The sequence below is a fragment of the Dasypus novemcinctus genome, chromosome 19 (genome assembly GCF_030445035.2).
Source record: "Dasypus novemcinctus isolate mDasNov1 chromosome 19, mDasNov1.1.hap2, whole genome shotgun sequence".
Taxonomy (NCBI): Eukaryota; Metazoa; Chordata; class Mammalia; order Cingulata; family Dasypodidae; genus Dasypus; species Dasypus novemcinctus.
Genome location: NC_080691.1, coordinates 20459086 through 20471839, shown reverse-complemented (window position 1 = coordinate 20471839; position 12754 = coordinate 20459086). Strand labels below are relative to the sequence as shown.

The 12754-nt window shown below is 41.4% G+C and overlaps 1 protein-coding gene and 1 non-coding gene across 3 annotated transcripts in view; one reads left to right on the top strand and one right to left on the bottom strand.

Moving 5' to 3' along the window:
* Positions 1-12754, bottom strand: part of TCTN1 (tectonic family member 1) — a 39016-nt gene that overhangs the window by 14630 nt on the left and 11632 nt on the right. For both annotated transcript variants that reach the window (XM_058281371.2, XM_058281372.2), the window contains exons 2-6: positions 9420-9540; positions 5300-5430; positions 4067-4221; positions 1830-1917; positions 16-125 (exon numbers count right to left, since the gene is read on the bottom strand). In XM_058281371.2, the coding sequence (XP_058137354.1) occupies positions 16-125; positions 1830-1917; positions 4067-4221; positions 5300-5430; positions 9420-9540 (605 nt within the window). The remainder of the gene's footprint in view (positions 1-15; positions 126-1829; positions 1918-4066; positions 4222-5299; positions 5431-9419; positions 9541-12754) is intronic.
* LOC111761794 (U6 spliceosomal RNA) lies at positions 11082-11188 on the top strand. The gene has a single exon (XR_002795054.1). It is a non-coding gene; the product is annotated as a U6 spliceosomal RNA (small nuclear RNA).

Below are 12754 nucleotides of genomic sequence, written 5' to 3'. Positions count from 1 at the left end.
CAAAATAATTCTTACCCTCAAAATTTCAGGGCGGCTGTAATAATCCATGCTAAGGGCTTCAATTTCTTTACACTGTTCCAAATTTATCCTTCTGGTACATGTAACAGCTTGGTTCACCAGAAATGCTGGAATCATAACATTTCCCCCAAAAAAGAACAATATAAAACAGAAGAAAATTTCAGCAGTCTGATGTGAACTAAAAAAAAAAAGTTGTACTCTAGGTAAAAGGGCAAAATAAGCTATAGACAGATATGCAATATATATAAAATAAAGTTAAACTTTTTTTCAAATAGGTAATAACATATGCACATGGATCAAAATTCAAAAGGCACAAGAAGATTTTGAGGAAAGTCACCCTCCAACTCCTGTCCCCCAGTTACCACCCATTCCCCTCCCCAGAGACAACCAACCCCAGTTTCTGGTGTGTCCTTGTGGAGATATTCTTTGCAAAGAGAAGTGAATACAGGTGTGCATACTTTTAATTATCTATTTCCCCCCCTGGGGGCACAAATGACATATCCCCTACCCTGGCCCTTGTGAGTGTCACTGAACGATGTACTTGGAGCTCAGTCTGCCTCAGGACATGAAGCGCTTCTTCCTCCTTTTTAGGGGCAGTTGGTGTTCTATGCTACATGAGCCATCGTTCATTCAACCAGCTCCCGAGGAACGGACCCGGAGGTTGTCTCCATCTTTGCTATCACAAACAGTGCCACAATCGACTACTCCGTATCTGAGCTGGTGTTCCTGTAGGGTCACCTCCCAGAAGGAGGACAGCTGGGTCAAAAGGTCAGTTCATTTATAATTTTGAGAGACGCTGCTAAATTGCCCCTCACAGAGACCGTATCATTTTAGAGTCCCACCAGAAATGTGCCTATTTGCCCACAGCCTTCACCACAGACCCGTAACATTTTTGTGAGCTTTGCCAAGCCAACAGGTGAAAAAGGTACCTCAGTTTGGTTTTAATTTGCATTGTTCCTACTATGAGTGGGTTAAGAGTCTTTTCTTTTTTTTTTTTAATTTATTTTTTTATTTATTTAATTCCCCTCCCCTCCCCCAGTTGTCTGTTTTCTGTGTCTTTTTGCTGCGTCTTGTTTCTTGTTTCTTTGTCCACTTCTGTTGTCGTCAGCGGCACTGGAAGTGTGGGCGGCGCCATTCCTGGGCAGGCTGCTCCCTCCTTCGCGCTGGGCGGCTCTCCCTATGGGTGCACTCCTTGCGCGTGGGGCTCCCCCACGCGGGGGACACCCCGCATGGCGCGGCACTCCCTGCGCGCATCAGCACTGCGCATGGGCCAGCTCCACACGGGTCAAGGAGGCCCGGGGCTTGAACCGCGGGCCTCCCATGTGGTAGACGGACGCCCTAACCACTGGGCCAAAGTCCGTTTCCCGAGTCTTTTCAATAGAATACATTTGCCTTCATGGATCAAACACTGTCTTCATTAAGCCACAAGCTTTCATCTGTGACCTCAATAGCTTCTTCGTAGTGAGGCACCTTGGGATCTGGAGAGCATGCCTGCTGCCCTCCACCAGCCAGTGGGCTGGTCCGCGGGTGCCCTTGAAAGGAGAAGCAGGACCCTGGGAGGCGGCAGACAGAAGGCACACATGGTCTGCGGGCGGCTGTAGGGCTTCCCTCCCAGCTCCACCGCCGCCTGAGTGAGCCTCAGCAAGAAACTGAGCATCTCTCCATTTCCTCCCCTGAGAAATGGAAATGACAGCAGCCCGAGCTCCAGGGAGCACCGGGAGGAGATGGGAAAACCCCTTCCTGAGGACTCCTGTCCCTCTAAGCCAACAGCGAACCCGGCTGAGGAGAGGGAAGAATGCCCACGCGCTTACCTGCAGGGTTGTTGTCAGTGCAGAGAGAGGAGCTGAGGGGAGAAGGAAGTCTCAGAAATGAACCTGGAGTCTGCAGGCGAGCCCCGTACTGTCAACAGAAGGACAACCAGGAGCTGGGACGGGGTGGTAACGGCATTCCGTCAGCACTGCTGGGCACCTGCCTCATGCCACACACTTGGGGAGGGGCATGGAGCTCAAACCTGCCTGCCCCCTCCCTTTTTTTTTTGGTCAGGATGTGTGAGTATTTTTGCATATATAAGTTACTGTATTTGTAGGCTTTTTGATTATGGAATTCCTCCAGAAGGCGAAACAGATGCAAGTGCTGGCCTCAGCAGACCATAAGTGGGTGGCTGTGGGACAGGGTGGTCGAGGTAATTATTTTTTCACTAGCAAGAATTTTTTAAATAACAGATCACAACACATTAAAATCCTAAAATTGATATTTCTTCTTTCCAAAAACCAAATGCAATGAAATTCTTCCCCAATATTCACAAATTTTTAACTATTGGGCAAACAGGTAATTTTCTTGAATTTCAAAGTTTATCCAAATGCCTAGTGGCTGCAGGGGTTTGGGAAAACAGGCATTTTCACTCACTGGAAATGGCAGTTAAACCACTGCCATCTTTTGGATGTTGATTTAGTATCAATATTTAAGATTTCCATTCATTCTGACCTACTGTTTCCTAGGAATGTATCCTAAGCATTTAATCAGACAAGCATACAAGGACATAGATATATACAAGGATGTTCACTGGGGGTGGTTTCTAAGAGCAAACAACTGGAAATAATCCAAATGTCTGTTAATACTGGACTGGATCAATAAAAAATGATGATATAGATGTAGAAAGGACTGCTTTGTATCAGTTATACAGGGCTCCCATACTTACTAGCTCTTTAATGTTCCTTTCCTGGGCCTAGGCAACCTGCAGATAATGGTGCCTCCCCCCAGGGCTATGTGAGGTGTTACTTGCAACATGGAAAATGCTCAGGAAATGCTCACACTGATACCCACATGGGAAGATGCCCAAGATTTATCACTGCATTAAAAGGTAACTTATGGTAGTTGCTGAGGGCAGGGAAAGGGAACAAGAGATGTGATGTGGGGGCATTTTCGGGACTTGGAGTTGTCCTAAATGACACTGCAGGGACAGATGCTGGGCATTACAGATCCTGCCTTAACCCACTGAATGTACTGGGGGAGAGTGTAAACTACAATGTAAACTATTATCCGTGCAGTGCAGCAGTGCTCCAAAATGTATTCACCAAATGCAATGAAGGTGTCACACTGATGAAAGAGGTTGCTAATGTGGGAGGAGTGGGCTGAGAGAGGGTGGGGGATATATGGGAACCTCTTATATTTTTTGAATATAACATTTTTTGTGATCTACATATCTTCAAAAAAATACAATTTAAAAAATTGATGGGAGTGGGGGGTGGGGAGTGGAGTATTTGGGAACCTCATGTTTTTTAATGTAATGCTTTTTGCGATCCGTTACCTTTTTTAAAAGATAATTAAAAATAAAATTTAAAAATTTTTAGAAAGGTAACTTACAGAATAATGTGAATGAGATAAATCCCACTTCTATACAATAATACTATCAAGTATCTTTTTATACATGCTTTTAACCATCAGTAAGAATTCTCTCCAACCTCTTTGCCATGAACTGCAGTGGGAGTTTAACTGGGGCTGGTGACATTTCTATTTTCACATTATGTACCTCTATACTTTTGACTTTTTGAACTAGCACATGTTGCTTTTGACCCTTCTTTTAAAAAGATGCTTCCAAGAAAGTTAAAAGGATGTTTACTCAAAGATAATGTATATCACATTTAAAGGTTTACTACTGAAAAGATATAATATAGCACATATCTCCCCAAAGTGGAAAACTAAATATAATTTTGAGAAGAGAGCCAAGCATCCAACCAACCCACTCCATGTCCCTGGCAGCAAGCATTTTGCTGCATCTTCTGAGATGAAGAACAAAGAATTCTACAGAGACAGCATTCAAGCTGACCACAGAATAAAAGACCTGAAAACACTATATTCAGAATTCAGCTACTCAAATTTAATTTTCATGATCTTTGATTTATAGACACAAACTAAGTTTTTCAGTCTATAATATGAATTCTAGGTCTTTGGGAAGCCAGTTTTGCTGGTAAAAATATTTTAAAGATTAACTTACAAGGTTAGGACAATTGTGACTGAATGAGTGGACTTCAGCAGCATCTTGGCTCACCTCATATTTAGCAGAAGTATTTGAAGCATCCAGTTTGGTTGTGGAAAAAACGTCTGATTCGGAATTCAATGCAAATCCATCAGATGTTTTCATCAATTTATCAAAATTGTTTTCATTGGGCACTTCAGGATTAATAAAGGATAATGCAGGTTTATCTGTTTTTAGAAAAAGTATTTTAAATCAGTATAGAAGATGTATATTATATTTGACATACATAATATTTTAGAAATAGTCTTTACTGGCACTAAGGCTGATATGAAAAATAAAGGGTCTTTTCCGTAGTCACGGCCCCCGGGACTTCCTGAATCTTATTAAATGAAAAGGATCACCAGACTAGCCTGCTTCTCTAACAGCGTGGAAGCAGTGGCTCCTGGAGCTCAGCAGGGACCAGCACAACAGAAGCCACCCACAGTCAACCTCCTCTGCCAGCCAAGGGTTGCCGAGTCTGCTGCAAAAACCTCTAAAGGGAAGCAAGCTCTCTCCAGATGCCAAGGGAATGAAAGAACCCTATTTCTACCCTCACGCAGCTGCCTCCACACCCTGGAGAATCAAGTACTATGAAAAAAGAAGGCAACGGCCTGGTATGTTCCTTGACAATGACATTACTTTATAGTGCAAATAGTGGCCCATGACCAAAGTTTCAGATACAAGGGAGCAAAACTAAAATATAAACACATTCTGAAAAGACGACAAAGAAGTTAAATAGATAAAACCATAAAAGTGTCTCTTCTCTTTGGCATCTTGATTACACTTACATGTACTTGAGACCCATTTGAGTGAAATGCTCAGATAAAAATAAAAGTCCTGTTTTCATGCAAATATTCTTAATAAAAATAAAAGAGAAAAAGGAAATAGAAACCACAGGTAATGTTCAGAGGCTGAACCTGATTCTCAACCATTAAACCAAGAGGAAATAAAGTTTAAAAAAATTATATAAGTAAATCTAGATTCCTATGTATATCTACCTATTATAAACACCTTTGAAATCATCCAGTATGAGATTTCAAAAGACAACTACACAAGCACAATTATTTTTATAGAAAATGTTTGTACCCATAGATCTATGGTTAACTTCAAGTTGCCTGTGAAATGGTCTCAGAAGTTCCATCCTGGCAAACCATAAGAATGGCTGCTTTAAATCTAACTAAATGGGAAATTTTGCCACAAAAAGAACTTTAAAAAATAAATTTTTTTCCCAGAGATTCACGAAATATGTCAATGTCAAATACTTACAGTTTGTAATATGAATGCAGAAAATAGATGGATTGAGCTGATCTATGAGTTTAAATACCCTTTGAGGTGGATTTGCTGTTAAATTCAAAGAATAGATAGCTGCTTTTTGACTGCAAAACTGGCTATCACCCCTGCAAATTAAAAAACAAGAATGATTCAACAAAGTTTTAAGGCATATGCACACAATCTTAGCAAGATTATTTTAAAACTGTCAGATGCTTGTACTGTACTAACTGTACAGTACTTAACAGCTACAGGGAGGATAATTATGAAACTGTGACGTTAGAATTGAATCCATTTTTATTTCGTTTATTCAGTATAAAAATCTTTGGCACTTGAAATTTTTTCCCCTAGCATGGAAAAAATTAAGACTAGTAAAATAACCTTAAAGGAAATCTTGTGAGGTATGGAATATAGGTCAGGGTACAATTTTGATATAAATGGGCCTTGTGAACTCTGTTAGATTCAGTTATATGAAATTTTGCAGAACTTCAGATTGTTTATAAATACCAGGTCAGGAATGAATCCAAAAATCCTTGTTGTCAAAGGATTATGAGAATGAGAAAAGGTCAAATCATCTAGAAGTTTTAGGGCTTAGAAGTTATGGACAATCAAGTCTACAACCAGTGCCAGGCTCAACGAACTCCAATCAATTCGACAGGTTGAAGAATCAAATATAATCTTTGGAAGATGCAGAAAAGCAGAATGGAGTAATTGACTGAAAATTTAAAAACTGAGTAAATAGTTTTAAAATAAAATTATTAGTTTGTTTCCTAAGAATGAAGTTATACATGCTTACAAAAGAAAACTGGAAAAGACAAAGAAACAAATAAAAAACACCTATGAAACCACTGCTCATGTTTTAAAGTCTGTATTTGAAGGAAGGCAGAAAGAGATATGGTATGGAGAAACAGATGGAGGAAAAAAAAATGGGAGCGGATTGTACATATGGTTTTAAAGCCTTTTCTCACTTTATATTTTCCAATATTCCCCATGTCATCAAATATTCTTTTGCAATGTTATACTAAACGGTTTCACTACATACCAGGTTATTAAACTATTCCAATTTGTTAAACCAATTCCCTTCTGTTGGATTAGGTTGTTTCTAATTTCCCCCTATTACATAGAAGGCTATAAGGACATCCTTCTATGACTATCTCCAATTACCTCCTTAGGATATATGCCCTGACGTGGAATGACTGAGTCAAAAGCCAGGTGCATAATGCCAGGCTTCTGAGACACACGGCCAGACTGCCCTCCAGGAAGGTCCCACGCACATCCTCACCAGCACTGTATCACGAGCGTCCTTCTCCCTGTGCTCTTGCCAAGACGGGTCCCCTTCCTTCAGTTTTCATTCTTTGCCAATCTCCTGGGCAAAAAAACTATTGTCGTTTAGACTTTTCTCATTTACTAGGGAGGCTAAACATTCTCCCATATGCTTACTGATGATTGGTTTTTCTTCTTCGGTTAATTTTTTGTTCATATCTTTTGGCCTTTCTCTTCTTAGAATCTTTGTTGTCTTATTGATTGGTAGGAATTTTTATTTTTATGAATCTACTTCTTTGGTGTCATGTGTTGTAAATATGTTTTCTCAGTTTGTTACTACCTTTCAATTTTATGGTGTTGGTGTTTTTTTTTGTCATAGAGAAGTTTTTTTTTTTTTTTACTCCTACTCTTCAATCCATCTGTCATTTATTTTGATGTAATGCTATGACATCATAACCTAACTTTTTAAAAGTTTTTCAATAACTATCCTACATTTACTGAATAATCCAACCTTTATTTCACTGATGTAAAAATAACATCTTTACCATGGATTAAATATATAAATACCAAAAAATACATGCAATTGATATCTGGCCTTTCTAGGCTCTTCTGGTGATCTACCTGTCTATTTGAATACTGGTACTCTGCTATTATTACTCAATAACCTCTTGGCTGTTCTCATCTGTATACTCCTCCAGATGAACTTCAGAATCATTTTGAATCTAAAATCATTCAAATTTTAGAATCATCATCCCTCTCCCATCTGACTAGAATTACAGTTATTATAAGTTACATTTTTATAAAGTCATTGGTACCTCTGCATAATGGTTCTTTCCAGCCAAATACACAGGATGTTTCTCCATTTATTCAAATGCTTGCTGTCTCTCACTATATTCTGGAGTCTTCTTCACGTAGATTCTGAATGCTTAACTTTATTTCTAAGTATGTTATATTTCTGTTGGCATGAACAGAATCTATTTCCATTATATTTTTTGAAGGGTAATGCCAAGACAGAAGGAAGCTAGTGATTTATTTTATTACCAGCTGCCTTTCCCAACGCTCTCTATGGTTCTAATAGGATGTCAGTTGTTCTTGTGGACATAAAGAATATTTTTTCAGGGCCATGAGTAGTATTTACAAGAAAAGTTCCAATACTGAGTAGGAATCAGAGGCGGAGGGAAGGCATGCAGGCCAAGTGCGAGGAGGCATCAGCAGAGGGTGGGTGACGCACTGACCTGCTTGGGAAATCCAAAGCACCAGGGGCTGGCTGGGGTTAGTAGGAAACAGGGTATGAAAAAGGTCGAGGATGTACTTGACTCTAGGGTGAAGGCAGATCTGAATCCTGGCTAAAGAGTCTGTAGGTAACGAGGTTCTGAAAGGTTTTTAGCAAAAGAGGGACAAGGTGAGGTATGAGCTTATAAAGTGGAAGCGACAACCATGAGGCTATGGGGAAGGTATGAGATGCCCCACGCCTGCCCCACAGTCAGTCAGTCAGCCCTCCAAGCCTGGGCCTGTCAGGTCTGTGTGCTTCTCCAGTCCCACTGGCACAACTTTTGGGGAGGTGCCCATTCATCCTCATGAACCGTTGCTTCTTACTTGGCTCCCTGGCACCAGACTTGGCCCCTCTGACCTACGGTTCCCACAGATTTACTTCAGCTGAGAATCGGCTCACTCCCCTGGGTCCCCAGCAGATTTCAGGACAAAGGCCAAAGTTCCCAGCAGGGAAGCTAACAGGCCATACCCTTACCCCCTGGAAGGCTCCTGATTCCATGCTGGCCAACTTCTCCGAGTCCTTCAGGACCCAACTCAGCCCAGTGCTCACTGTGGAAGCTGCCTTCTACTCAGCTTTGAAGGCAGGATATAATTCACCTTTATACCCCACCCCCATGCTGACATCTAGAAGGGGATCAAGAAAGGTGGCTGCCTAGAAGTGAGAAAGCAAGGAAGAGGCAGGAGTAAAAGGGAGAGGAAGTCAAAAGCTAGAGAGTCAACTAGGGGTGGAGGGGAGAAATTCAATTACCCATTCAACTAACTGTTTTTTTAAGCAGGTACTGGAAATTGAACCCAGGACCTTGTACGTGGGAAGCAGGCACTCAAATCACTGAGCTACACACACTCCCCGTTTAACTAATTTGTTTTGTGTTTTTTGGTACCGGACCTCCTATATGGGAAGCCGGCACTCAACACTGAGCCACATCGGCTCCCCTGAGTTCATTTTTTTCCTTTGTTTGCTTGTTTGTTTTTTGCTTTTAGGAGGCACCAAACCTGGGACCTCCGATGTGGGAAGCAGGTGCTCAACTGCTAGAGCCACATCCATTCCTTCAACTAATTTTTAATGGGGGTCAACCGTAGGGTCGGAGCTGTGCTAGGCACTGCAGGTAAACAGGAGAGATAATCTTGCTCTCAAGAAGCCTACCTCTAACCGGGAAAACAGGAACCAATCCAATAATCTTACAACTAAACTTAAAATTAAATAGCAGAATTACTATTGACAGTTTAACAAGTACAAAGAAACCTTTTTATGAACTGGAACTTACCTAACTAGAATATTAATACTCAATTAGGATTTTTAGTTTTTGTTTACTTCTACACTTCATTTTTTGTTGCAAGCAAAACTAACTCAACAAAATTATTAACTGCTTTCCCGAGAGCACCACTTTCTAAACCAGGGGACCAAATAAGGAGACCGACATTCACTGACATGTTGGTTTAGACAGTATGGCTTTGAATGATAATTCAGAAATTCAGAAATCAGGGTTGAGTTTTTCTGCCTGGGGGAGAATTATCACTTTCTTTTCCCAAATATTAATATCTTTGTCAAATTTTATCTAAACTGCAGGTGTCATAAACTTACGTGACAACTGGAACTGAGCAGGCAGAGAAAACACTGAAATCTGCGGGGTCACAATCAGGATCACAGCAGCAGTTGACGTCACACTGTGCCGGGGACAAGTCACAGACACACAGAGCAGCAACTACAGGAATGAGAGCGGGGAAGGGGGTGGACATGCCCAGCATCACCATCAGCAGATAGAGACTGCTGCCGCCACTGCAATGCCCCAGAAGCCCATTTCACATGAAAGGTCCACTTTATTTTTCCTATAGCACTTTGGGGGAAATTTGTGAAATGAAAATTAGTGGCTCTGAGCATGCGTCCATCAGAGGTTCCCCAAAGTGGCTAAAGTGACACACATGGGAAATTCTTTTCGTTTGTGCTCTACCTACAAGGACTCTGATTCATTCAGATGAATATGATATCCAGACATCTGTATTTTTTTAAAACCTTCCAGGGGATGCTGACAATTAGGAGAGGCATAGACATCAACAGCTAAATCACCTGCCTGACCACAAGAACCACCCGCTTAAAACTGCAAATCTCAAGTCCCCTCTTCAGGGTACTTTGCTTCAGACTCTGGACCCAAATAAGGCTTCCAGGAAACAGGGTTTTCAATCTTGCCCCTCTTCTTATACGCAACCTGCAGCCTTGAAGCTGAACCCGTCTTCACAGGCTATTGGCCAAGAATCAAACCGATTCAGGATCTTAGGACTTGAGGTCCTAGAAATTTAGACCAAGGCTTTATTTGTCCCCACTTCACAACATCCCCCAGCCCCCCAAATGGCACCCTCTTCTATTTTCTCATTGTTTTTGCTCATTATTTTTGTTCATTGTCTGCTCACTGTTGTTTTGGGTTTTTCTGTTTGTTTTTTTCTCTCATTGCTGGTTGTTTTTTCTATAGGAAGCACCAGGAACTGAACCCAGGACCACTCATGTGAGAGGTGGGTGCTCTACTGCTTAAGCCACATCCACTCCCTGCTCGTTGTTTTTACTCGATGTTTACTCATTGTTTGTCTTCTTTCGGAGGTATGGAAAACTGAACCCAGAACCTACCATGCGGGAGGCAGGTGCTCAAATGCTTTGAAACACTCCCCACTTTGAAACTTTTATTTATTAATAATGATAATCTGGTTTTTATCCCCTTTTTTAAAGACACAGCAGAGCATGAGAATAATAAATACTGAATTTATGGTGAGTTATTGGTGGGAGAGAGGAAATAAGATGAGGGGGTTTCAACCTGATCTATAATGTTTTGTTTCTTTTTTCAAAGAAGGACCACAGGCAAATATGGTATACTGTTAAGATTTGATAATGCTGGTGAAAGGTACATGCAAAGATTCATTTGTATGTTTGAATTATTTCACAATAAAAATGAGCTATAAAAAAATGTACCCAAAAAAAGGCACAATGGAAAAAAAAAGTGCATGAGTGAGAGGAAGTGCAAGGTTTTGTCAATAAATACACTCCTTTCCTAGTCAAAGGCACACACACACACAGTTTTTCCCCTTAAATTTACACATTACTTGCTTCTCTTTAGCCAAGGACTCCTCAGTATTATTAGTAAAGTGATGCACAAGCTATTGCAAAGATGAAGGTGTAACTTTCCTGGCTTATGAGTAAAATTATAATCCTGCTTTGTTTTCCAAAACTTAAAATGAAAAGAGCTATGAGATTACACGGGTGCTCGCTTCAGCAGCACATATACTAAAATTGGAACAATACAGAGAAGATTAGCACGGTCTCTGCGCAAGGATAACATGTAAATTCGTGGAGTGTTCTAGATTAAAAAAAAAAAAAAAAAGACCACTACTGTTTAATAATCTCACTTAGGAAAAAAGGGTCTCCCTCTAGGATGTGAGTACACTTAATCAGCCAACAAGGATTTGTTGACGACTCGCTGGGCCTAAGTAGCACTCAGCTGCTCTTCCACCCCTCTCAACAGCCACAAGCCTGGCTTGCAGAGCAGCATACAAATAGGTAAAATGAACTGAGCTGACTGAGGATGAACGTTTACAGGTCTTCTCTTCCACCAACATTGCCTGCAACCTGTTTGGCAAATGGCTGCTCAGTTCTCTACTTGGGGCCGGCCCCCTTCTCCACCACTTACCAGCCAAGCGACTTTAAATTAAGCCAGTAATTCACCTACCTGAAAAATGGGGATAACAGTATCCACATCACAGGGTTGTCATGAAGATTAATGAGCTACATGGCAGGTGAAATGCTTAGGACAGTGCCTGCCACACAGTATGACAGTTAAAATAACAGGTAAAAAGGGCTCCTTTAAAAAGGTGAACGTAGTACAAATTCATCCTCCATCCTGGAAAAACAATCCTGAGCATATGTGCTAATAATGATGGTTCTGGAATAACTTCATCTGGGGACAAAATCCACTGGCAGATAGAGTATTTACATGGGCAGCCCAGCTCCAAAGCCTTAGAGAAATTCACACATTGACTACTCTGCTGTATTCTGTCCCAATTTATCACTGATTTAACTTGCTTACTAGCTCATCAAATTAATGGTTTAAATATAAACAGTTTTGGGAAGCAGACTTGGCCCAATGGATAGGGCATCCGCCTACCACATGGGAGGTCCGCGGTTCAAACCCCGGGCCTCCTTGACCCGTGTGGAGCTGGCCCATGCGCAGTGCTGATGTGCACAAGGAGTGCTGTGCCATGCAGGGGTGTCCCCCGCGTAGGGGAGCCCCATGTGCAAGGAGTATGCCCCGTAAGGAGAGCCGCCCAGAACGAAAGAAAGTGCAGCCTGCCCAGGAATAGCATCACACACACAGAGAGCTGACACAGCAAGATGATGCAACAAAAAGAAACACAGATTCCCGTGCCGCTGACAACAGCAGAAGCAGACAAAAAGAAGAACACGCAGCAAATGGACACAGAGAACAGACAACTGGGGCAGGGGTAGGAAGGGGAGAGAAATAAATAAAATAAATCTAAAAAAATAAAACAAATAAAAAAATATATAAGCAGTTTTGTTTGTGTATATTCGAACAGAAAATAGATTTCACTGTACTTTTCTTAGTCTACTCATACTTTTAAAAGGAGGGCCTCTGGAGAAATAATGGTTCAGGAACTGAAGTTAGGTTCTAGAGCTCAAGATGTCAGCCAATGATGACTTTTCTGGTTATTAACACTGAGTCTTACCCACTTTAAGAAAAGATCTTTTTCTCTTAAGAACTTATGAAAAGTACCACTCGGAGACTTCGGGGAAGATGGCAGACTAGAATGACACAGGACACTTCTATTGCAGAAAAATAGCTACAGGACAGGCAGAAACGGCCTGGGGAAAAGTCTTCTAGGGTTTAGGACACCAGGGGAAGGCTGGACACTGAGCAG